The sequence below is a fragment of the Patella vulgata genome, chromosome 3 (genome assembly GCF_932274485.2).
Source record: "Patella vulgata chromosome 3, xgPatVulg1.2, whole genome shotgun sequence".
In the NCBI taxonomy this organism is placed as follows: Eukaryota; Metazoa; Mollusca; class Gastropoda; family Patellidae; genus Patella; species Patella vulgata.
The window spans coordinates 20806269-20831863 of record NC_065881.2 but is presented as its reverse complement, the minus strand read 5'-3'; the positions used below and the strand labels follow the sequence as shown (position 1 = coordinate 20831863).

General features: G+C 36.9%; 1 protein-coding gene across 9 annotated transcripts in view; it reads left to right on the top strand.

Annotated features, from left to right (window-relative positions):
• LOC126814316 (endothelin-converting enzyme homolog) overlaps positions 1-25595 on the top strand; it is a 159290-nt gene that overhangs the window by 105295 nt on the left and 28400 nt on the right. The window contains exon 1 of one of the 9 annotated variants that reach the window (XM_050539399.2): positions 13847-13950. The exons of 5 other annotated variants lie outside the window; for them this stretch is intronic. In XM_050539399.2, coding sequence (XP_050395356.1) covers positions 13862-13950 — 89 coding nt within the window. In that variant the 5' untranslated portion in view covers positions 13847-13861. 3 more of the 9 variants (XM_050539405.2, XM_050539404.2, XM_050539402.2) reach the window with 3 other exon arrangements.

The following is a 25595-nucleotide window of genomic DNA, read 5'->3' as shown; positions in this document are numbered from 1 at the left end:
CTCTCTCTCTCTCTCTCTCACTTCGGGTGTCATGCTCGATCACCAAGTGTAAAGATCTATATAATAGTGTCTTGCTTTGTCAGAAGTTGTGAAATGGTTTCAGAGTGTGAAATAATCTATTACTTCTTTGATAGAATAAGGAACTGCCATTGTGTGATAGCCCATACATGCACACGGTAGTATGATAGTAACATGGCGAGCGTACGATTTAGTGACCTGATGTTGTTATAACTATGGGTCGTTTGCTAACAGTATTAGGTCTCCGGAAACGGACATAAACGTTATTGAAGGACAATAATGAGGAAAAAAAAGATATTTCCTTATAGATAAACATGGACTTAAAGTTGAACTTTAAGCCGCAGATCGTAATTCTCATTTTTCGAAAAATGTCAAATTCCAAGGATTAGTAGATACATTTTGATCACCTGTTGTTCGGTCGTTTTGATTCAGCTGAACTTTTGGTTACGTCCGTTTTGATCATATCCCCCTTTAATCCGTCTGCAGAAGAGAGAGGGAGAGAGAAATGGGGTTTAACGTCCACTCGACATATACTAGGTTATTTCGGAACTAACACATGGTTCAATTTTATTTCAATAATTCGCTTGCGCGTAGGGGTCTTTAGCAGTAGGTGGAAACCGAAGGACCCGAAGAAAACGCCCGAGGTTGGACAAGGCGGTCATACTCCTTGTCACGTACAACTAGGTAATCGAAACCACGCCAGTTGACTCAATTACAGTCCTTATGATATAGCGCACACGTACTAACAATTTGCCCCCTCCCCACACACACACACACACAACGGCAGAGCAGAGGATGGCGAATGTTACAAAATTTTCAATTCGTCACATGTTATGTAAATAATGAACGGAAAGGAACCATTTTTGAATTGGTAGTCCCTTTAGAGATTCAACATCCCCAATGTTGTAGTTCAAATGACTTGCAGAGGCTTTAAGTTTATATCAATACCATAATACTAAATTATTTATTTATTTAAACAAATCGAAATAAGATCATGTTTGCAGCTGAGGTATTTGGATAAAGTGAATACGACATATGGTAAAATTAATACTAAACTTAATACGAATATAAAGATGTGTGTTTTTCTCTATTTGATATTAATGTTTTAGTTTTTGTCACGTCTAGAAATCAATAACATGTGGTATGCTTATTGGATCTTGGGTTTAATGTCCTATTTTATGCACAACTTGGCCAACATTCTGCACACAGAGGTCCCTCTACTTCATACTTCGAGAATAGATCTCTGCCCTAAATGACCGCCATATCCAAAACTTAAATCTTAGTATACTGTTTGGTAACGCAGTTCTACTCCGTTTCACATCTGTCATACACAGAAAGACTAAATAAACTTTTCCAATTTTATTAAATGGAAGCCGAATAAATTCTTGAAGTATACTTAGTGTTTTCGACTAAAATCGTTGATTAATGACTTAAAATGTCGGTCAGCTAGTTTAGTGTCCGTTCTCAAGCGGAGCCACAAGGAGCCTAAGTCTAGTATGCTGGGCCAATGTAGATGGGCATACACTATCTAGTTTGCTATGAGAGATTCCCGTGTTCATGTTGGTGTGCACGTAAACGAACCCTTGATAGTTGGAATTCGAAATATGAGCAGACCATATATCGTCACTGTCCGACCCATTAAATTCATTTTTGAATATGTATAAAAGAATATACAGAAGTGTTTATACACAGTGTTTAAGGTCGTGAGACGAAGAAGACCAGTGATTTTCAATGATTTCCGTTAATTACTACCAGAGTTATGGCCCATGATCACTTTGAAGAGTCTAAAGACCAAAGTTATCATCCGATTGACTTTAGATTGATAAACAGTGTTTAAGGTCTTGAGACGAACAAGTATATTTATTTTCAATGTTTTTTGATAACTTGAACAGCTAAATGCATGATATTATATGTTTCGTAAACTAAAAAAATATGCGGCAACACTTGTTGACTGCACGGATGACTTAGCTGCTGTGGGCGTATGTTTCGTTGCCTGGCAACGTATCTTTGGTTATTTAAATGCTTTGTTTGTGTATTTTCAAAACGTTTATGTGAGTGTTAAATACAGATATAAAGGTGATTAAACAGATAGTTAAAACTTTAACAAACATTTAATGTTTGACAATCAAACAACAGTATAACCTTAAGTTTTTGTCTACAGTGCAAGTAATATTAATAATAATGATTGTGTTTTGAAAATAGTTAAATAATTAGATGATTTTTGTTCCTTGTGAGAACCAGATCAAAGAACTTACATCGGATTTAAACCGACCGTTTGAGCATTAAAGGACACCAATGGAGGGGAGGGGGCAGAATTGTCTAAATAGATCACAAGATATGTCACTTCTAAAGACCTCTACGCGCAAGCTAATTATTGAATTAAAATTGAACCATATGTTAGTCCCGACATGAACTAGTTTGTTTCGAGTGGACGGTACATCCCCTGTCTCATTCATTAACACAGGGGCGGATCTCGATCTCTCTCTCTCTCTCCGGATTTTATAGAAATCGTTTTCCATTCACACACAGGGACGTCTTAACAGCATTATAGACCCCAGGGCAAAGCAGTGTTCATCGGCCCCTGTCTTCACACCCACTCACGGGAATAAAACTGTTTATCGTCGATACAATTTAACATTTATTATATTGGTATTTCCAACAAAATCAGTGTTTAAGCATTAAAAATCTGTTGTACAGCAAGTCATTGGTTAGCTGGGGCTCCAATCCTCGTAGGGTCCCCGGGCCCGTGCGTTACGAAGGCCCTGTACAAGCGCATGCTCACTTTACTTCCCAGTCTGATTTATATATAACATGTATAGCAGATACTGATGTTGGGGACAACGCTTCTAATGATAATATAGCTTAGCATGACGGGAATTGTACATGTCGTCTGCTAGTCTCCAAACTCTAGTGTTTATTTTATCCCCTTCATTTGTTAGCAGAATGTCTTCATCTATTACACAAGGCTTGACAACTCAAATGATTTTTATCCAATGAATTGTTTACTTTCATGCACAATTGTTTGCCCTGAATGACATGCACTTCCGGTGCTGCTCTCTACACATATCGAACAGATATCGATCCGTCGTTTTTCTGTTGTTTCTTGTGGTTTGAGTAGATCGGATTCAATCAAATTTGTGCTATAAAAGCAATCTTTGTTTATCTGTCTTACTTTCTTGGAAGATGATAGTATGGTGCTTTACATAGAATACGAATATCAATTATTGATGACGATATTATTTTGATGAATATCGAGGCCATTCAAGGCAGTTTAAATCGATCATCAAAATCAAAATGGCGCCTTTTATTATAACTTAGTTATACTATAAATTAACATTTTACATGCAATGCAAAGAAATGAAATGAAATAGGGTTTAACGTCCTACGGTTCTGCTCCGAACTAGGCTAATGAAGACGGGCATACGCCATGCAGTGTGCTATGAGGGAAATTTTGCCCGGTCAGCGGCACTATACGGTCTACTTTATATCGATTTCCAACTGTCAAGGGATCTTTTACGTGCACGCCGATGTGTACACGGGACCTCGGTTTTTCGTCGCATCCGAACGACTAGAGAGCTGTCCTTGTCAGGCCCTCCGTTCTGCATCACTGACAAGGGCAAACCACGCCGAAAAATCTGGATGAACTTTCCCGGCCAATGAAGGGATCGAACACCCGACCTCCAGGCTAGCGAGCCAGCGTCTTACCCACTTAGCCACCGTGATCCCCCCACAATGAAAAGAAGTGAAATGATCGGGATACTAACGGTGGGAATACGCTATGTTCTGTGAGGGAAATCTTACCCGGAATGCGACGTTTCCTTAAATTTCCATTAATTAAAGATGGGTTCCCGCGTACAAACTGGGTGATTTAATGGTATATATGGACTACAAACATATTCAAACTAATTAATTTGTCATAATTTTGCTTCAAATCCTTCTCAAACATTGTAATTGCGAAGGAATGTCCTGCTATAAAAATTCGATCAAACCAGGTCACGTTTACGTCACGTGACTTACCTCTCTTGGAAGTCACAGGAGAATTAATTGCATACATAAGACGATGTTGTCTTTAATCACTTACTATTTATTACAAAAATCGAATCCTAATTAAATTCTCGGATTATCCACTGCCCGTGTTGTACGTCTAACTCTTCATAAAGTTTATCAACTTGTACATCAAGCGCTCAATGTTCGCGTGTGACCTTTGACATCACGCGTGCAGAAATTCCTAATCGTCGGGCTGTTGATTAGGGGAACCCTTACAGTTTTGTCCTGTATACGCTCCATGAGTGTTTTTTGGGGAATCCAGTATTTTCTAGTAAGATTGGATATCTCTACTTTCCATATATACCCAAACTACCATACTTTTATTGGAAATTACCACCTGATAAATACTTTTCTAGGAACCCATCTTTAAATAACAATCTCTAGTGTAGATCTTCGATTTACCTCACGATGTTGGGAAGGGGGCGGGGCTAAAGGTTGCACCTCAGATCATAAGGTGTGCCACTGAGTTATGTGGTGGAGTTTCGAGCCCACACTTGTACGTGACAAGTAGTAGTGTTGCCTTCCCAACATCGTGGGTTTCTCCGGGTTTTCTGGTTTCCTTCTCACTGCCAAAAGACCCTATAGCACATGCGAATTGTTGAAATAAATCTCTCTCTCTCTCCTCTTCCCATATTTAAAGGTCAACAATCGACATTCTTCACCAGTTATGGTAATTGATTAGGTTAATCATCTACCAATAACTGACAACATTAATAAGATTACCATAAAATTATGGTAAAACCGAGTAACAATTAGTATAATAACAATTATAAGATATCTTTATTGCAAAGAGGTATGACATTAATATGTTTTGAAAATGATATATCAGGAGGTTTTTGACCTTAATAACAGTTGTTTGTATATCGATGTCGTGTCTTATTCGATGGTACCTTGTAATTATCGTGGACCATCGGTGGATATGGCCTGTTATTCTGGAGGACATTGCTGTCACGAACTGACATTATACGTGTAATTAACAGTATTTGTGAGATGTGATTCCATTCTGATCAGATGAAATCATATAATAATGTTCTCGGATTAGATGAGAGTTTCTATTAATCATAGATGACTTGTATCATTGAGATATTTTTAGGGAGCCACGAACTTTCGCTCATTTTGACCACATCCGCCAACTGTCCAAAACAGTACAGAACTAACGATGGGGCGTGGGAAGTCGGAAGAAAAGCCCGTGCAGAAGATGAAGAATGAAAGACTTAATATACTGTATCTTATCCCAATTCAAGCCACATTTCTCCTGGTCACCTCACCCCAAATTCAAAACTGATGCCCCCGTCGGTGTCTAAGGTCTACAAATATACTCGACTACGTCATTAAGCTGTCCATATTCATTATCTGGTTATCAAAAGAAACGTTTCTGTGTGTTGTTCTCTTCATGGTAAAATATTGGCAAACTAGTTTCAGTGCACTGAAAGTCAAATAAATGAACACTGTTTCCGTTAATCGGGCCTATGAAAGTTGGCATCAAGTAATTCTCAATTAAATTTGAAGTTGCACATTTAACTAAAAGCAACATATTGGATTAAAATCATGTTTATTGTGTTTCGTTTTAAGTTGCATGTTGTACGTCCCTGGGACGTGGAGATAGACAAAAGATAAGGTAACTCTCTCGACTATAATCTCTCTGCTTCTAATCCCGACGTGTGCCGAAAGGAACCTAGCAGTTTTTCAAGCACGGTATCAGGGGTAGCGCCAGTCTGAAAAAGAAGGTGTACCTTGCCGTTAAGATGTGGCGCAAGCCCGAGGTCAACAAAAGTAATATATAAATTCATATATCAATACAAAAAATACATATAATATACATTTAATTCATATAACTTGTATGCAAATTTTGTTACGTTTTCAGTGTTAGTTTCATACTTCATATACAACATTTATTCGTAAACTGTAATTGTAGAAATACATATAATTATACCGTCACCAGCTTTAAGCAAATATCACATTTATTAAAGAGTTTACAATTTCTAAAATTAAAGTAATATTTCAGATAATATTGGATATTTTAATAACCCATACTCACATATCAATTACATGGAGGCGAAAACAAGCCTTAAAGTTTACATTAATTGAAATCAGGGTTTTGTTTTTCAAATAATATCTGTCATATTTAAATTTCCTATGGCTTTAAATATAATAATGAAAGTTTCTGATTTCAATTTAAATCAGGGTTTTGTTTTTCAAATAATAACTGTCATATTTAGATTTACTATGGCTTTAAAAATATAATAATTAAAGTTGCTGATTTTAATTTGTGGTATTTTGATTCCATTACAAACTATAATATTGTCAAAATTGAATCTTTATCAGGAATATCAGTTCAAAGCTATGATGAGTTGAGAGACTCTGTGGACGAAAATGAAATGCTCCGAACTGGGCTAATGAGAGAGAGAGAAATGGGATTTAACGTCCACTCGACACAAACTAGGTCATTTCGGGACTAACACATGGTTCAATTTTATTTCACCTAGGCTAATGAAGACGGTCATACGGCATACAGTGTGCGATGAGGAAATTTTGCCCGGGCAGCGGCACTACGGCCTACTCTTGTATCGAATTCCAACTGTTAAGGGATCTTTTACGTGCACGCCAATGTATACACGGGACCTCGGTTTTTCGTCCCATCCGAACGACTAGACAGCTGTCCTTGTCAGGCTCTCCGTCCTGCACTCTGTGGATGATATAAACAAGCCGGTGCCACCTATTTATAAGGGTTGGGTAAAATCTTTTAATAAGTCTATTTTTAATGCTATTGAATCGAAGCCAGGAGATTATCTACATTTGGGGGGGAGGGCGAATGGTTAGCACGTGCGTGCTGTATCATAAGGTCTGTCATTGAGTCAACTGGCGTGGTTTCGAATCCCCGGTTGTGCGTGACAAGGGAGTAGGGTCGCCTGTCCAAGCTCGTGGGTTTTCTCCGGGTCCTCCGGCTTCCCTCCACTGCGCGCAAGCGAATTATTGAAATAAATTTGAACCATAAGTCAGTCCCGAAATGAACTAGTTTGTGTCGAGTGGACTCCACTTCTCTCTCCTCTTTATCTAATTTTGATATTTGTTAAATAATCTATCAAAATATTTTAGCGTAAGAGTAGATATTGTCCGGAAAATGCAAATGGCGCTCAGATGCTTTAACATAACATCATCTGATGATTCGATCTATATTCAGTGAATTAAATGGGGTTTAATACTACTTTTCTGCTCCAACTAGACCAATGAAGATGGGCATACACCGGATCCCGTTTTTTTTGTTTTTTTTTTCATCCGAAGTGCTAGACGCTATTACTTGTCAGTCCCCCAAGGGGAAGTCACCCGTAAAATTCCGGTGAACTTTCTCGGCCAGCACCGGGATCGAACCCGGGACATGCAGGTTAGCGGGGCAACGTCTTACTCACCAAGCAACTGCGTTTTCCACTCCGGTCTATATTGAGGACGAGGATATCATCTGATGAATTAAGAGAGTTATAGACTTCAAGGCGTATTGATTCACTATTGAATATCTTATAATAACATCTTATTTGCATAGCATCATCAGTTTTCATATAGCACTATATTTTCGTTTCTATCGAGTATGAATTAGGATGGTAATTGGTCGGTAGGTTATAAATTACGTAATATCCGGTATAAGGTATTACTCCCTATTGATTTTCCATAATCATCTTTTATACCTGTACTTTTTTTTAAAAATTATTCAGCTTAATGAGACCAGTTATTGTACAGAAGTAATACTGATTTAATATGTCGCTTCTAGCCATTTTACTCTATTTAACAATGATAAAGTCAGCCATTTTGCTGCATATTCAAACATGGAATTTATTTACGCTACATTATGTAAGATTTACATAAAGAGCAGTTTGTCTTTAATATAATAGTTGCAAAATTGATAATGGAAAATGAATATTGAACATTTCAAACAAATTACCTTTTTCCAAGCGAGAGAGAGGGAGAGAGAAATTGGGTTAAACGTCCACTCGACGCAAACTAGGTCATTTCGGGACTAACATATGGTTTAATTTTATTTCAATAATTCGCTTGCGCGTAGGGTTCTTTAGCAGTGGGAGGAAACCGGAGGACCCGGAGAAAACCCACGAGGTTGGACAGGCAACCCTACTCCTTGTCACGTACAACCGGGGATTCGAAAACTTTATTCTAAGCGAAGTTATGAGTGTTTAAAGGTTTTACAAAATGAAGCATATATTGTTTATTAAATGGAAGGACTTCAGATATTACATAAATTATTATTCGGACATTTATGACAAGCCCATAATCAACTCTCTAGAAAATAGGACGACTTGGATATTGAGTGGATTAGACCATCTGCACCATTTAATCGGCTAACGTAATAATGGATAATCAAGATTTTGTTTTGTTATCGTAGTTATTCATGTATAATTTGGGAACAAAATGTTTGTAATTGGCGCACTTGTGTTGGGCTTTGTGGCTTTAACATTACCCGTCGTCATTAGCCTAGCTGGTGCAGAAATGTTTGACGTTAACCCGTATTTAATTTCATTTCTGCTTTAACATTACTGATTTCGTATTTATCTTCTAAATGTTTCAAATTGGGTTGGTTTTTTTCCAAATAATGTTTAATTAATTTCGATTTACGATGCAGTTTAGGTCGTCGAAAGTATCAAGAAGAAACTATACGATGCTTCATTAGAATGGGCAAGTCAAAAATTCGATTTCAATTTCCTCGATGATTGAAATAAAAATCTATATGTTTTGATAACCAGTATGATGTTGATCAGATAAGCCGAATGGTGTAAAGATGATGTCCTTGGGGGTGGGTGGGAGTGGGTTGTGAGATATCATCTCTGCTTTAATCATTTATTACAACAGATAGATCTAACTCTGTAAATAGCCTGTAGGGATAATCGTACGCCTTTTTTCAGGCGCCATTTTGTTCTTAAGATTAAATTAAATCTCCTTAATCCACTAAATAATACATTATTTTTATGTTTGGGGATTTGACATTCCCTTCAAAATCAATAAATGCCTTAACTGTCATTCCACTCTAATAACACATTTTCCTTATCCGGGTGTCATTCGGACAACAAAATGGCTGCCCATTCAGTTGTAAGTGGTCAGTGGTAGTACATTAGTGACAAAGTGACAAGTTGAAAGGTTTTTTCGTAGAATGAGGTCTTAATAGTTGATTATGATAGGCTAATTTATTTAAGTAGGTGTTAACAGTATCCTAAACGGAAGTAAGGTGTCAGCTAGATGTACAGTTTGTCATTTGAAGGTGGTCATTGTTGGATTAATGCGCAAGCGTTAAATTATCTCTGCTGTATCATTAAAATGTCAATGATTATATGATATACGTACCTCTGTCACACGGTGTGGGTGTTTCAGTGGGTGTATGTTAGGTCTAATAATTAAAGCCACACATGTCTATTTAGTGCGATGGTTTAGGCTTTAAAAGCCGAGGCTACTTGATAGAAGGTAACTATGGGATGATAGCCACCAGTAAGATCAAATTAAAAGTATACTGCAGCGCGGCTGTCGGACTAAATTTTCACGGGGGTAAGTCTGTCTTCATTAGCCTGGCTGGTGCATAAAAGTAAAACGTTAAACCCCATTGATTCCTGGTTATATTTTATTCGTTGATTGCTATATTAACACCCACGTTTACCTGGTCGTTCTTGTGATCCATACAACAAAGGAGTCATTATGTAGGTGATTAGCACCTTTAATGAACGGGAAGATGACAAATTTGATGAAATAAACGATGGTTTAGATGCCGAATGATGTGCTCAAATGCTATGTGACATAAGGCCCAAGACTACTAATTATTTCCCCTATCGGTATGATATTAGTTCCTTTATGCAATATATAGATATAATAAATTTAATGTAAATAGAACATTTGTTCTTATGCTAAATGCCCTAAGGCTTCTCGGAAAAGGTTGTCCTTTAAATGGGTCTCGATCCATGTACGTTTTTAGGGAACGAGAACAGATTGGCACACGACTATTCTGGCAAAAACATGTGTAGAGAACAGAGAGAGAGAGAGAGAGAGTTTAACGTCCACTCGACACAAACTAGGTCATTTCGGGACTAACATATGGTTCAATTTTATTTCCATAATTCGCTTGCGCGTAGGGGTCTTTAGCAGTGGCAGGAAACCGGCGGAGAAAACCCACGAGGTTGGACAGGCGACCCTACTCCTTGTCACGTACATCGGGGAATCGAAACCACGCCAGTTGACTCAATGACAGACTTTATGATACAGCGCGCGCACGCTAACCATTGTAGAGAAAAGAGGAGACGAAAACATTTGTAGTGGAACAGAACAGAGGGGCTGTTTTTGTACATCTTGGCAAGAATTCTAATTTCGTGATAACATTCCAGGAACTAAACGATAGACAGGTATACGTTAAAAGACCAATGTTGTATTTAACTAAGTACAATACGTAAACTGTCTAGATCTTACAAAACATTAAACCATTGTTCCAGCACGTCTCTCTCGTCTTCTTTCGCCATTACAATTGAAACGTCTTCAGAAATTGGCAGCGTTACGTACACGACTCAATCATTAATTGAGAAGTATACGTTTCATCCACGACGAATTCGCATTTAAACATCATGATCAGAGGACTCGTGGAAGCCCTCGTGTAGTAATTCAATTCAAATATCTCGGGATAATCAAAGTATCAATTTATTTTCTGGTCTCAACATAGAATTTGTATGTCTGATCGAGATAACGTGAACAGAAGAGTAATGAAAGATTAATATTTCTATATCCAAATCAAACAGTTTTCACTGGACGATCATGATGTTTTCTTATTATACTCGATCATATGAGTGTAAAATATGATTGCTCCTTCTATCAGTCTGTTTTTTGTTATTGTCTGCTCTTGACTTTCATTTTCGTAAGCCATGTAAAACACGTCGTTTTTCTTCCTTGATATCTGCCGTCATTGAACTTCTGTTCAACTAACGTTAATTAATTTTTTTTAATATATCTTACGCATATCAAGCCATTGTTGGTGTTGTACATGACGCTGGATAATGTAAACTATCTTGAAATTCTGAGGAGCTTCACCAATAAGGTATTATTCCCATAGCTGTTTGCAAAGAATTAAGCTAATTTTCGTGTTTCGGATTTACTTATGTTTAGTGACATTTTGGATCAGCCAGGTAGCCGTGGTGACTCGCTAACTTGTTCTATCCCTGTGTTGGCCGAGAACGTTCATCGGGTTAATCCGGCATTGTTTCCTCTTGTCAGTGACAATGTGACAAAAAAACAAGGTCCCATGTACACATTCACGTGCACGTTAAAGAACACTTGACATATGGAATTAGGCCGTAGCGCCACTGTCCGGTCAAAATTTCCCCCATAGCACACTGCGTGGCGTATGCCTGTCTACATTAGCCCAGTCATTGCAGAAAAGTAGGACGTTAAACCCCATTTCACTATCCCAGTTGGTGCAGAAAAGTTACTATCATTTGTGTTTTCGGTAATTAAGCATGTTATATGTATGATTTTTAAATTATTGTCATTTACCAGTAAATTACCACCTACAATCAGCTGCCATTCAGCTTAATTTGAAAATAGAATTCTTACTTCATGGCAATTAACTTCCAAACTCTATGTGATTACTAATACTTATGTATGTATTTATCGCTAATTGATTTCAAGGTTTCACTAAAACCAAATAAACACGTAATATAAAAAATTGTAGCTGCATTTAAAGGACAGATAAATTATTGTAGAAAATTGCACAAAGGGGTAATTTAGTGTGATCCAGCACGGAGGCGTAGTCCATGGATTCTTGCACGAAACTTCACTCGGCGTTCTATTGTAAGGGCTATGTTTAAATAGGGTGATGTTCTCTGATGAAATAAGTTAGTCACGATAATATCCAATATGTTACAACCTCGCAGTATAGTTTGCGTAGATGACATGCTAAAAAAAATCTTTTTATACGAATTTTCCTTAAAGCCGCTGATCCTCGTTTGCAGTTTTCAGACTATATCTAATTTTTCAGTGCTTAATTCATGCTGAAATCTACTCAAATTGATTATTTAACATTTATTTAAAGATACATTATGGGAGATTCGATAATGAGTTGGCAGTTCTTACTATAAGGCAATTTGCTGAAAATTTCAATCAAATTGATCCACTATGAACCGAGAACTAAGCGGTTGAAAATTTCCGGCTATTAGCCTTGATATTCATTACTAAAGTCAGTATGATAAACAGCATATTCTTGATTATCCATTTAATCGTTAAATCGTGAAGAAAAGTTATGCAGTAAATCGTCTCATAATCCACTTAAGATCGCAGGCTAGCGATGCCATCTAGAGTTGATTATGTCTGGATAGGTTAATTAATGTCTAATTAATAATTTAGATAACATTTCAGGCCTAAAGAAAGACCTGCAAATAGGCAGATTTACCCCTTGCATAATGCATGTTTAAGATAATCAAACTAAAATATCAACCGTATATAATCTCCTGGCTAGGATTTAGTTGGATTAAAAAGAGGTCCAACAAAAAGGCCATATTCTGTTTATGTCGTCACGAGAGTATGTCAAATACTGAACATTTTCATCTCAGAATTTTGTAAATACTGAATGGAATTGAACCAATTGTTGACTGATATCCGTTTTAAACCTTCAACTTTTTAAGATATTGTGGTTTGCAAGGAATTTAAAATCCCTCAAATGACGATCAGCGACTTTAAACCCACCCTTATGGTAAATGAAGATAGCGTATATATATAACGTGTGTGCTCGGTACGTGATGTAATAATAGAGAATGGAAAGCTTCTTAACCACGAGACTAAAGTCAAATCATGAGTTGATCGGCTTCACGGTATGTGCCGTAATTTGTAGCACCACTTATGCTCTGCCCGTCAATATATAATTGATCCACGGCCTTTCAACGATTGCTTGGTCATTTCTTGCTATAACTTAACCCGATTCTTCCCTTCAGACGTTTTATTTCTCGCAAGTTTAACCATTACTTTAACGTAAGGAAAAGTGCTACATTCCGCCATGAACGGTTTGCTTTAGGCACTAGTTGTACAGAAACTGTGTTCCGTTATTATTGGGATAATTGCGGTTGTTATTCACAGCTTTAAAGCCAGTTTATGAGATCGGAATTCAATTTGTATACGAACTGAATGAATGAATCTCCATTGTCTCGGTGGTCAGTCGTTCTGTGAGAGTGCTCGTTCCGACATCTGGAATCAATCGGTGACTTTTCTTCTGCTTCTGTGTTATTGAATTTGCCACTAGGACGCTAATGTTTTTTTAGGGATTTTTATGCATTGACATTTTGTGAAGTAATGAAAAAACAATTGGATTATCATCACCTTTTGTACAACACGGTGTTAGATAAACTTCATTGAATTATGGACTTTATTGGGTGTTTTTGGGAATGATGTGTCAGAGAAATATTCTAATTTGTGTTTACAGAGGTATTCTTTTCAAGTGGGCGAAGAAATAATAAAGGTGTCACGAATGCATCATGAACATCGACAACATTAAGTGCCGTTCCTCATAACTTATTAACCTAATGTCGTAATGATGTTAATCTTAAGAACTATGATATGATTTAAGCCATATTTATGTTATATAATCATATCCCGGTCAGTAATTGTTTTATTACCGTGATTAATGAATGAATAATAAGGATTACGTATTAATACGTAACATATTGAAGTATGGTTAGCTAGAAGGCGATTAATTAAGGACCATTTCTTTCACATTTATTGTTTGAATCTCTCACCTTATTGTAATTGCTTAAAAACGAAAAAGATTAAGGCGACCATGAAGACGCCACCGCCGCCGCTGGCAGTTAATACGTCATCAACTACCTTGTTTGTGATTGAACCAGGTGAAAAAGGTGACGTGAACAGGTAAGTTAAACATTGAACTATTAGACGTGAGATCGGATTGTAGCAGATCATGGCTAAGAAGTAAGTTAATAGATCCTTTAATAGTGGTGGTTAGGTTGTTATTTTGAACTAATAACACAGTCCTTTATAAATGACTTTCAATAGAGTATTACTTTGAGAACACGAATGAAAAGAAATTAAGTTTAAAGTCTTACTGTTTTGCTTCGGCTGGGCTAATGAAGACGGGCACAGCGGTGCAACGGCCTACATTTATTTCGAATTCCAGTTGTTAAGGAATCTTTTACGTGAACGCCGATGTATAGGCTACACGGGACCTCAGTATTTTTTTTTATCCCTTCCGAACGCCTAGACATACTTATTTTTATACTAATAACACAGTCTGTCATAAATGACTTTTAATAGAGTACAGCGAGGGGTGACATTTTTTACACTAACAACACAGTTCGCTGTAACTGAGTTTTAATAGAGTATATGGTTGGGTGCATTGATAGGGTACAGCGAAGGATGCCATTCTTTGGTTTGTGAAATGAATTAGGGTAATTTGAAAATACGATGCGTGATATGTTAATTCCATTCAACTGATATTTGACATCCTGCAAAGGTTTCTTATACACATGTGAATATATAATTCTCCAGGGAACGGGGGGGGGGGGCATGCGATTGTCAAACGCCCTTTCAAAATCTATATTTTTTGCGTACAATTCAAAGCCTTGTTGGTTAGTAAGGACAAATCAGCTAGTCGTTCGGATGGGGCGAAATACTGAGGTCTACCCATATACACATTGTTGTGACGTCTGGAATTCGACGAAGAATAGTAGGCGGATACGCCGCTGTCTGGACAAAATTCTCCCCATTGCATACTGCATGGTGCAGGAAACCAAGACGTTAAATTTATGTCATTAGCCAAGTTAGTGCAGAAAGGTAAGACTATAAAGGCCATTACATTTCAGTGAATTAAAATAACGACTAATTTATTACATTTCAGTGAATTAAAATAACGACTAATTTGAGTAATAGATGTTAAAACAGGCGTCAATTTGTCTATCACTGTGTAGTAAATGGTATTTGTACATGCATCAACCCATTAACCTTTCCTATTGTATTAACGATGTACACACACACATTACTATACATTACATTGATTTTACAAATACTACAAATATTACACAACCATACCTTGACAATAGTCAATCTACTTTCAGCTATAGTTACGTGTATAATATATACTTCGTATAATTCGTTTCATTTTAATTTAGGACGTTAAATCACATTTCACTCTGCTTACTCTTTAAGGAACATCTGATTCCACTCTTAATTATTGAAAAACTGGGTATTTCTCGCGTAATATATATATATTAATATTAATTTATTTTATTAATTGGGGGGGGAGGTCGAATGGTCTAACGCAGGGCGCTATAGATCATAAGGTCTGTTATAAAGTCAAGTCGCGTGGTTTTGAGTCCACACAAGGAATGGGGTCGTTTGCCTAATTCCCACTTTCTTCCCACTGAATAAATCTGGATCATATGTTAGTCCCGAGAAAAAAAATACCCTGTGTCGGTTGGATGTTTCTTTTTCGTATCTATTTAATTATTTAAATTACTCCTGAGTAAAGTCGTTTAATATATATTTGGTTAATCAATCTCATTTGACACAATACTTTCTATAGGGAATGCTGTCTTAATTTGTTCTCGGTTGTTGAAATATGAATCCATCTGCTGAAAGCAGCGGGTATGTTATATATATAGAGAGCTAATATGAAATATCTAGACCCTCATGTATTAGTATATTCTTTAATAGAAAGTCAAGACTTGACATACAAGTCTTACAGAGAGGACTAATCCCAATAACTTGTCCAGAATAGAAAATGTGCTGAGCTCTTCACTTTGAAGAGTTTTTATTCAGTGATTTGTGCTGGTCAATAACCACACATGAACTTGTTTCTGGCTGTATAAAGAAACTAGTTGACTTTGTAATAATATGTTTCTTTGAGATTAATGTCAGTTCTTAGGTCATTCATTCAGCCAGGGGCGGGTGTACTGTTAAAATTAATGAAGATGTCCATAATCTTGTTGTTTATTTATGATTACATTGTCACTTTGTAAAGTGCCCCTGAACATGTTATATGAAAGGGCGCACTATAAATATGCTGTAATAATAATAATAATAATAATCTTATAAGCGAATTATACCACACTGCCCCCCTCTCTCTCTCTCTCTCTCTCTCTCTCTCTGTACTTAGTGTACTTTACATTGTTACTGGAAATGTATTTGTTCTAATTTTTTATTATTTCTTTATTGAGTAAAAATAATAATGTTTACGTGAGAAAATGCTTAATATAAAGTGTATTTTATATATACATAAACTAGAGAACAATAGATATTTTCTTTTAACAAAATATTTATAAATAATCAGGAAATCGAGTTTGTACCTTTAATAAACAAGCAAAAAATTCGTTTCCGTTCTTTACAATAATGCTATTTTTTACAACCATATGTAAAATATGATTTTATTTATAAGCTAAAAAAAAATTTGAGGTGTTAAGATTAGAGTACGTGTGTCCTGGGTTCGAATCTCAGTGAGAGCTGAGGCGAACTAGTCCGACGATTCTCAATTCCGGATTTGCCTAGTTCTGTTAATAAGTCTAACCTCGTGAGTTTTCCACGGGTCCGTCGGTTTCACTCCACTGCAAAAGACCCCAAACGAAGTATTTAAATATAAATGAATCGTAAGTTAGTCCCGACGAAATGACCTGGTTTGTGTCTCCCTGTTTTCCCCCATGGCTTAAAACTCCTAGGCGCAAACGAATAATTGAAATGAAATTATACGATGTGTTACTCCTGAGGAAATGACCCTCCCTCTCTCTCTCTCTCTCTCTCTCTCTCTCTCTCTCATGGGATCTTCTGGTGTTAATAAGTTAGTAAGTGTCCCCTGGTTTAAATCCCTTACCGTTTATGAGATATGATAAGCTATGCTTCTAAAGTTTGGGGGATTGATTTAGGGAGCCATATTTCGTTTTAGGAGTACACCTACCTACGAGGTCATTAAACATGTACCCATATATCTAACGTGAGGTCACGTACAAAGAGCAAACAAACGGTTATCTATTTATTACGCATATCCGTATTCTAACAATAACAAATAATGGAGGATTGTCCGGGTATAACAGTTGTTTTTAGTTTATATTTATTCAAATTGTACTGTTTTGACCTTTAAAACGTTCCACAACCTTCAAATAAACAGTCATGCAATAAACTGTCACCGCGCGTATTGGTATCTATTTTATATCGTGGTTGACAAGTCTCTATGGGTTGACAGTGACCTAGTTTGAGAGTAGTGTAATTTACTTATATCTGTATGTATAATTTATGACATGTGAACATAAACACGGGGATATTAGGATTAACGTTTGCTATAACAGACCACCATGAAAAAAAAGTAAGTAGTTTTATATATGAAATGACCATCTGTGTACTTATATCATTGTATTTCGGTGTCTAAGTTTAGTAAAGTTGGTCATTGAAGATAGTTATAACGTGTGTAGACATTGTAGACATAGGCGTTTTATCAGTATCATTTTTAAAACTAGGTCTTTGGATATTTTTAAGGTGTAGACTGCATAGTGTATCGTTTATTTTAATATCTTGAAATGAACTGAGTTTTGTTTTTACTTTTATCAATGTGCCGTTTTCAATAATGAACGAATTGAATGAAATGTGGTTTAACGTCTTACTTTTCTGCGTCAACTGGAATAATGAATTAAGACGAATATTTTTCAGAAACTTTACCAGTGTCATTTTTAAACCAACCCTTTCGTTACTTTTAATGTGTAAACTGCATGGTTAGGCTATGTTGTTTATTTTAATGTCTAGAAATGAGTGGATTTTTGTTTTTACTCGTATAAGTGGGTCATTTTTACTTACTTTGTGTACCCGTTTTCATTAACTATGGGGGTAGGGGGAATGGCCAAATGGTTAGCACGTGGGCGCTGCGCTGTATCATACGGTCTGACATTGAGTCAACTGGCGGGGTTTCGATTCCCGGTTGTACGTGACAAGGATTAGGGTCGCCTGTCCAACCTCGTGGGTTTTCTCCGGGTCCTCCGGTTTCCTCCCACTGCTAAAGATCCCTACGCGCAAGCGAATTATTGAAATAAAATTGAACCATGTGTTAGTCCCGAAATGACCTAGTTTGTGTCGAGTGGACTAACCCTAACCCCATCTCTCTCTCTCTCTCTCTCTCTCTCTCATTAACTCTGTTGGTGCAATTCATTCATTCACTTCCTAAATATATTATATATAAGATTACTCTAGTCTTACAGGTGTATCAATAACTAAATTAAATAAACCTTCTTAAATATGTTTTATATATAATATTATACAAATTCTTAAATATATATTATATAATACCTTACCCAACTCTAAACGCGCACATACCCCAATAGAAAATTAATATCAAGTCTATTAGCGCTCAAATTTGCGATCTTAATATATTCTACGATCAGATAAGATTATGAACAGCAAACAATAATCCATCTCCAATAATATTTTTGTATTCAATCAATTATATAATGATAAAAGGTTTTGCTTTGGTTGTAGTTATGATGTATGAGATGTTATTTTTAGTATGATATGTAATGTTATAGGTTTATATCAATATAGTCACCAGGTGATATAGATTAGACAGTCATTATACAAAGGTTTACGTACGACCTATTATGTATTGAAAGGCAGTTTTCATGTCTATTTATCTATGGTGCAAAAGGGTAGGTGGGCGGGGCTGACGGTGACAGTGTCTAGTCGTTCGGAAAGGACGAAAAAAAAGGAGGCGCAAATATACACTGGCCTTGCACGTAAAAGAGTCTTTGACTATTGGAATGCGACATAACTGTAGGCGATAGCGCAACTGTATGGATTTTGTCCCTCTCCATTATCCCAGTCAGTACAAAAAAGTAGGATGTTCAAAAAATGAAAATGGACGAAAATGTATTATTAGGTTTCTTTTCGTTATAGTTATATTCAACTCAAAAAATAACATCTGAACCCGGATAGTTTCTTCAATAAGGAAGAAGTTGCTTTAATAAGAATTACGTCGCTCTAAAAAGTTGTTTTAATAAGCATTACCATGCTCTAGAAAGTTGTCTCTGTAAGAATTCCCATGCTCTAGGAAGTTGCTTCAATGCGAATTGCTATGCTCCAGGATGCTGCTTCGGTAAGAGCCCATATGCTCCAGGAAGCCGATTCAGTAAGAATCCCCATGCTACCGGACGCTGAATCAGTAAGAACCCCATGCTGTACGAAGCTGATTCAGTAAGAACCCCCATGCTCTAGGAAGCGGATTCAGTAAGAACCCCCGTGCTATGGGAAGCTGATTCAATAAGAACCCCATGCTCCAGGAAGCTGAATCGGTAAGACTTCCTACGTGTAGAACATGCACTATACGATTTCTACCTTTTGTTTAGACTATATCAAGACTATCGATCGATTATTTCGATTCTTCACAATACTATAGTGTACATCAACAACATATGTCTATTTTTATTCTCACTGTTTATTTATCACATAGTTACACTGGCATAATTATGTAAATATTGGAGAAAGAAAAAAAAAAGGGTTGAACGTCCTATTTTTCTGTTTCAACAGGGGTAATGAAGACTGGCATGCGCCATACAGTGTGCTATGTTGGCAAATTTGTCGAAACAGTAATTGTTTTCCATCTGGTTCTTTTACTTGCACTTCAATGTGTAAACGGGGGCTCGTTTTTTTTTGTCAGGCGCACGTCCTGCATCACTAACAATGGGGAACCGCGCCTGAAAATCCTGAAGAACTTCTCGGCCAACACCGAGATCGAACCCGCGATCAAAACCTTGCCCACTTAGCCACCGCTGCCCCCTATGTAAGAACTAATCGGGGTTGATTTATTTAACCGGAAGTAGTCTTTATTTTATTTTTATCTGACTGGTGAGAACTAATGGAAAACACATATCCTAGCTGACCCTGGATACTATTTTGATAAATCCTACATTTAATTTTAGAATATTAAAATCACTAAAAGAAATATATAAACGAAAGTTGTATTAGAGTCTCCGATCTGCCGTTGATCTCCGATTTGTCGTTAAACTGTTAACTGGACCAATGTGGCCGTGTTTATATTGACACTTGTCGTAACACTGGGTGATCGAGACTTGTACAGTTTTACAACCCAGTCTCCCTTTGTTGACAAATACTATTTATAGATGTGTATCCGTGTACATTAAATAAACCGACACCAGTACGTTATGGTATAGAGATTATACTTTAAAAGCTACTCATTTCGTAACAGGTGGTTACTTTGAGAAATCTAGGAGCTCGCTAATCTGGATTTCTCGGGTTCGATCCTGGTGCGGGCCGAGAAAGTACCTTGGGATTTTGGGATTTTCTGTCGTGGTTTTGTTGTGTGAGTGGGGCAAGGAACAGCGTCTAGTCGTTCAGATGGGACAAAAACCGAGGTCCCAGATAAACCTTTGCGTACACGTAAAAGAACCCATAGCAGATGGAATTCAATTACTGTCCGGACAAGAGAGAGAGAGAGCGAGGGAGGGAGAGAGAGAGGCAACAATAGTTCTGAGCGTAGATGTCCAAACATTTGTAATACATGTTTTTATACATATGGGGGTCGTTCAGTGTATACTAACTCTTTCTAGAACACACGATACCACTTTTTATTTTATTAGGAAACTCCTTATAGCTAACCAGTTATGTATATGAAATTGAATGAGAGAGAGAGAGGGAGAGAAATGGGGTTTAATGTCCACTCGACACAAGCTATGTTATTTCGGGACTAACACATGGTGCAATTTTAATTCAATAAAGCGTTTACGCGTAGGGTCTTTAGCAGTGCGATGAAACTGGAGTACCCGGAGAAAACCCACGAGGTTGGACAGGCGACCCTACCTCTTGTCACGCACAACCGGGGAATCGAAACCACACCAGTTGACTCAATTACAGACCTTATGATACAGCGCGCACGTGCTAACCATTCGGTCATCCCCCCCCCCCCCCCGTCCGGACAAAATTACCCTCATAACACACTACTTGGCGTATTCTCGTCGTTATTAGCCTGGTTGAAACAGAAAAGTAGGATGTTAAACCCCATTTCAGTTTTTCATTCTTTGGCTAACATTATCAAAGTCTCATCAATAACTGGACTTGTTAGGTTTTTTTTTTTTTAATTCAAACCACCATTTTGAATTTTATACGGAAAGTCTATTTGAGAGTTAACGTGACCCAAGATGAATCTAAAACAAATAAAGACAACATTTTTAGACCTGCTTAAACAAATGCACCTTGTGGTTGTAAATAAACAAACTATTCAAACAGATATTGAACACCTTCTACAAAATGGCGAACTTAGCAGCGTTAAGGTAAGTGGTCGTACAGTTTTATAAGAATAGACACTATTCTTATATATGGAGACAATTTAGTCGGATCATAATCTTGACATTTTTGGAAGTAGAGAAATTTATTGACAGGGGACTGACCTGGTATTATATAATCGTTAATTGTGCGTATCTAGGTGGGTTATTAGAGTTTGTGTTGCAGACAGTGAGATTAAGTGAATTATATTAATGGTGTTTGTCCTGTAAGGGGTCCGTAGATGTCGAACTACAGCGAGTGACATTGTCGGTACTCATCCAGTAGTTTCCCATAGGGTTTGAAGAAGACTCTTCCCCAGTACCGTATGTGGTCTCAAAAGTACTTGGATGGAGCGGTAGAGTACAGGTCCTGTCACTAGAATGTTGTGACTTCTAATCCCGACTTAGGCCGAGAAGAATCATTTTCAGTTCCGGTCCCCATTTGTTAGGTTTAGCGTTTACCTAAACGAACTATTACAATAATTGTAATTTGAAAGGATTAGGCGAAAACGCTGGTGTACGGGCAAAATTCTCCCCCGCGAATTATCCAGATAGCCATAAAGGTTACAAGTTAATGCAACGCACAAGGGAATTGTGCTTTCAGTGATAATCGGTTTATCATTTTGGAATTTCATATACATAACTGGTTAGCTATGAGGAGTTTCCTAATAAAATAAAAAGTGGTATCGTGTATTCTAGAAAAAGTTAGTATACACTGAACGACTCCCATATGTATAAAAACATGTATTACAAATGTTTGGACATCTACGCTCAGAACTGTTGTTGTCCCTATTAATCTTAAGAACGTATGCCAATTAATTCTTTATATAAAAGGGAACTCCATACGGTAGTCCGCGACAACATATAGCAATCAAACCTACATTATATTGCCCTGGTGTTCCAATATAACTCTTTATTCCTTGACTCGAACACAGAACCGCACCAATTATTACGGCTTGATTTCTTCACTCTTTACAACGCTGTCCTAATGTTGGTGATTTATGCGACATTTATCAATAATTACGAGGAATTTATCCTCGATCAGCGTATTCGCTTTGCTTGATAGCGCGAAAGGACATTATCAGCATTTAACAAAAGAGTCTGTTAAGAATAATGAGTTTATTATTAGAATTAGAAGCCTGTTATATGAAGAGTAATGTGGAAGTGTTTTAAAACAATGATGCAAAGCTTTATGGGCTTAGATTAGATTTATTGTTGTTATTCATGAGTTTTGAGATTTTTATTTCTTGATTTGCAAATGCATGTTGTATACTTTAGAGTAGGTTCGGTGAGTTTATTGGCCTTCGTATAGGGACGAGGCAACAAGGATAAATAAATGTTTCTAAATAGTTTTCGACGTAATTGCCACGAGGGTCGTCTGGTTATATACCAGAATAATGCATGTGGTTTTTTTGGGGTTTTTTTAAAACACAAAATGAAATGAAATTGGGTTTAACATCCCACATTCCTCCGAAAACAGGAAAACATTGAAGCGGCCATACGCCACATTGATTGCTGTGAGTGAAATTTGAAGCGGCCATGCATATTGATTGCTGTGAGTGAAATTGTATCCGAACAGCGGCGTTTACTCATACTCTTGTCGTCCCACCCGAATGACTAGAAGCTGTTTCTTACCATTATATCCGTCTTGCATCAATTACAAAGTGAAACCGGACTGGAATATACCTAGAAACTTTCTTGGGCAACACCGGGATCGAATCTGGGACTACATAGTTAGTGAGCCAGCGTCATACTCACTGAACTACTGCCACTACAATTTTTTGGGATCAGGAACGGATCCAAAAGTTCTACTCACCGTGTTCTTGGCGACGACGCTGTTCGACAAAAAACAATGTTCCGCTAATTCAAGTACAATCTAGATGATACTTCGCATGCTTGTTCCTAGGACAATTGCGCATCGATTAAAGGACTTCAAGATGGCGGGGTGTCATCATGCTCGGTATTTGGTCTATAGTGCGTTGGTTCGGTACTGGAGTTTTACGTCCACTTCCACCGATGGTGATATCGTGGACAAGGTCAGTCGGTCCTGGCGTTTAACGCCCACTTCCACCAAGGGTGATTTCGTAGACAATGGGTTCTATAGTTCGTTCGTTCGTTCCTAGAGTTTTACGTCCACTTCCACCTAGGGTGATATCGTAGACAAGGGGTTGTTGTTGTTGTTTATTACAGATTTAACGTCCAATACAATGAATATGATATTATAGACAGGTTGATTTAATTAAATTATTTACACTTGAAAATTGTTAAAAACACAAATTAAAAAGAAAAAGAAAAAATAAGGGTCCTCGGATACCAAAAGTTCCTTAACACACACTTATAAACTCGCTGTCGTGAGAAGCGAGGGCGGGTCATCTTCTCCCTTTGTCATAATAAAGTTAAAACAGTTGGGGTCTATAGTGAACTCATACGTATTTATACACAAGTGTAGATAAAAATGTAAATTTATATATGTAAAATGGCGGTACTCGTATGATTAATCATAATAACCGTGCTGCTAGATATAATTAGATGATTCATTTAATCTAAATGTCAGTAATTGAGTCTCTTAAAACTATTTAGATAAACACCATAGATTATTCGATCGTAACCTTAAAGAAACGATGTGTGATTTGTATGATCAAATTTCTCACAGCTCTATTCACGTTAATATGTACTTAGTTTGATTATTTAACAATTAAGAAAGCAAAATCGAAATACCAACGTTAGATAATAACTTGCTTGGAGTCAATCGGATTTATAATAGGCCCATGGATTCACTACAAATAAAGATGGCGGTCGTCTCGTTACATAGGGAGCAGCGAGCATCATATATGGATGGAATTTTCAGTTATGATATCTTTCGGAACACTGAACGGAGTTGAATCATTTTTGGACATATTATATACTCCTATTGCAGATTCAACCTTCACAATATTATAGTTTACATGGGATATAATAGTGCTAAAATCACACATAGAGTCATTAATACATTTGTACGATGGAATTGGTCAGGTATTTGTACTCCCCAAAATTTAGAATATCCATTGGCCACACCTTGTCAAATAAACGACACTCGTTAACACACATAACTAAAATAGTTGATGTTCCTGTTTACCATTACAAGAACGGGCATACTAGAATCGCCTGTTGTAGAATAAGGGGTGGTCAACCACTGGCTTAACATCAGTAAACTTTACACGTGTGCAGTTGCAAGGGGCGAGTTATACTGACTAATGATTTGGTTTGATAACATCGTTGATACAATGATCCAGTTTAATGATGTCGTTGATACCATGATCTGGCTTGATAAAATCTGGTTTGCTGACATTGTTGATACCATGATCTGGTTTGATGACATCGTTGATACCATGATCTGGTTTGATAAAATCGTTGATACCATGATCTGGTTTGATAAAATCGTTGATACCATGATCTGGATTGATTTAATCGTTGACACCATGATCTGGAATGATCTAATCGTTGATACCCAAATAACATCATGGATACAGATGTTTTAAAACTTGTTTTCAGATTTCTGTTATCGATATGATTACTGATGTTAATTAGTCGTTGCCATGTCATATACCTGCAGTCAATGTAATGTTTATTGGTTGTTGTCATGTCGTATACCTGCAGTTAATTGTATAGTAATTATAAGCTTGATTTGATATGGAATCAATATATATTGATGACTTATATTAGCTTATCATGTTCTACAATATATATATAGAGAGATAATCATGATACAACAGGAGTGTAATGTAAATAGGCTGTCGGCCATTGTTTTGATTACAGAATTCCATATGCTGTACCAATTAAACAAGATATTGAGAAGATTTAAACGTATCTCAACTCAAAATATTTTATTTTAAATCAAGACAATCTACAATAGATAGATTATCAGGTCAATTTATTCTCACTGCAAGTATAACTTTAAAAGAGGGAAGTTAAAGAATTCAAATCAAATGCCCTCGTGTGACGAAATAGACCATAATCTTGTCTCAATGTTTCAAATCAAAATATTCGACTCGTTCATTCTTGAAAAGTTATAGAACGACGAAATTAATAATTTTCATGTTGTTTTATTTCTAAATATCTATAGTAAGGTGACTGTGTGTTGTCATTCAGACTCGGGTAATCTTCTTTCATAGCCTGGCTTCAGAAATCCAAGTCTAAAAACCCTTCTTTGAAACGTGGCAGGTGATGTATACGAGGTAGAAGTACTATATTTGTGAAATTCACACATCTCAA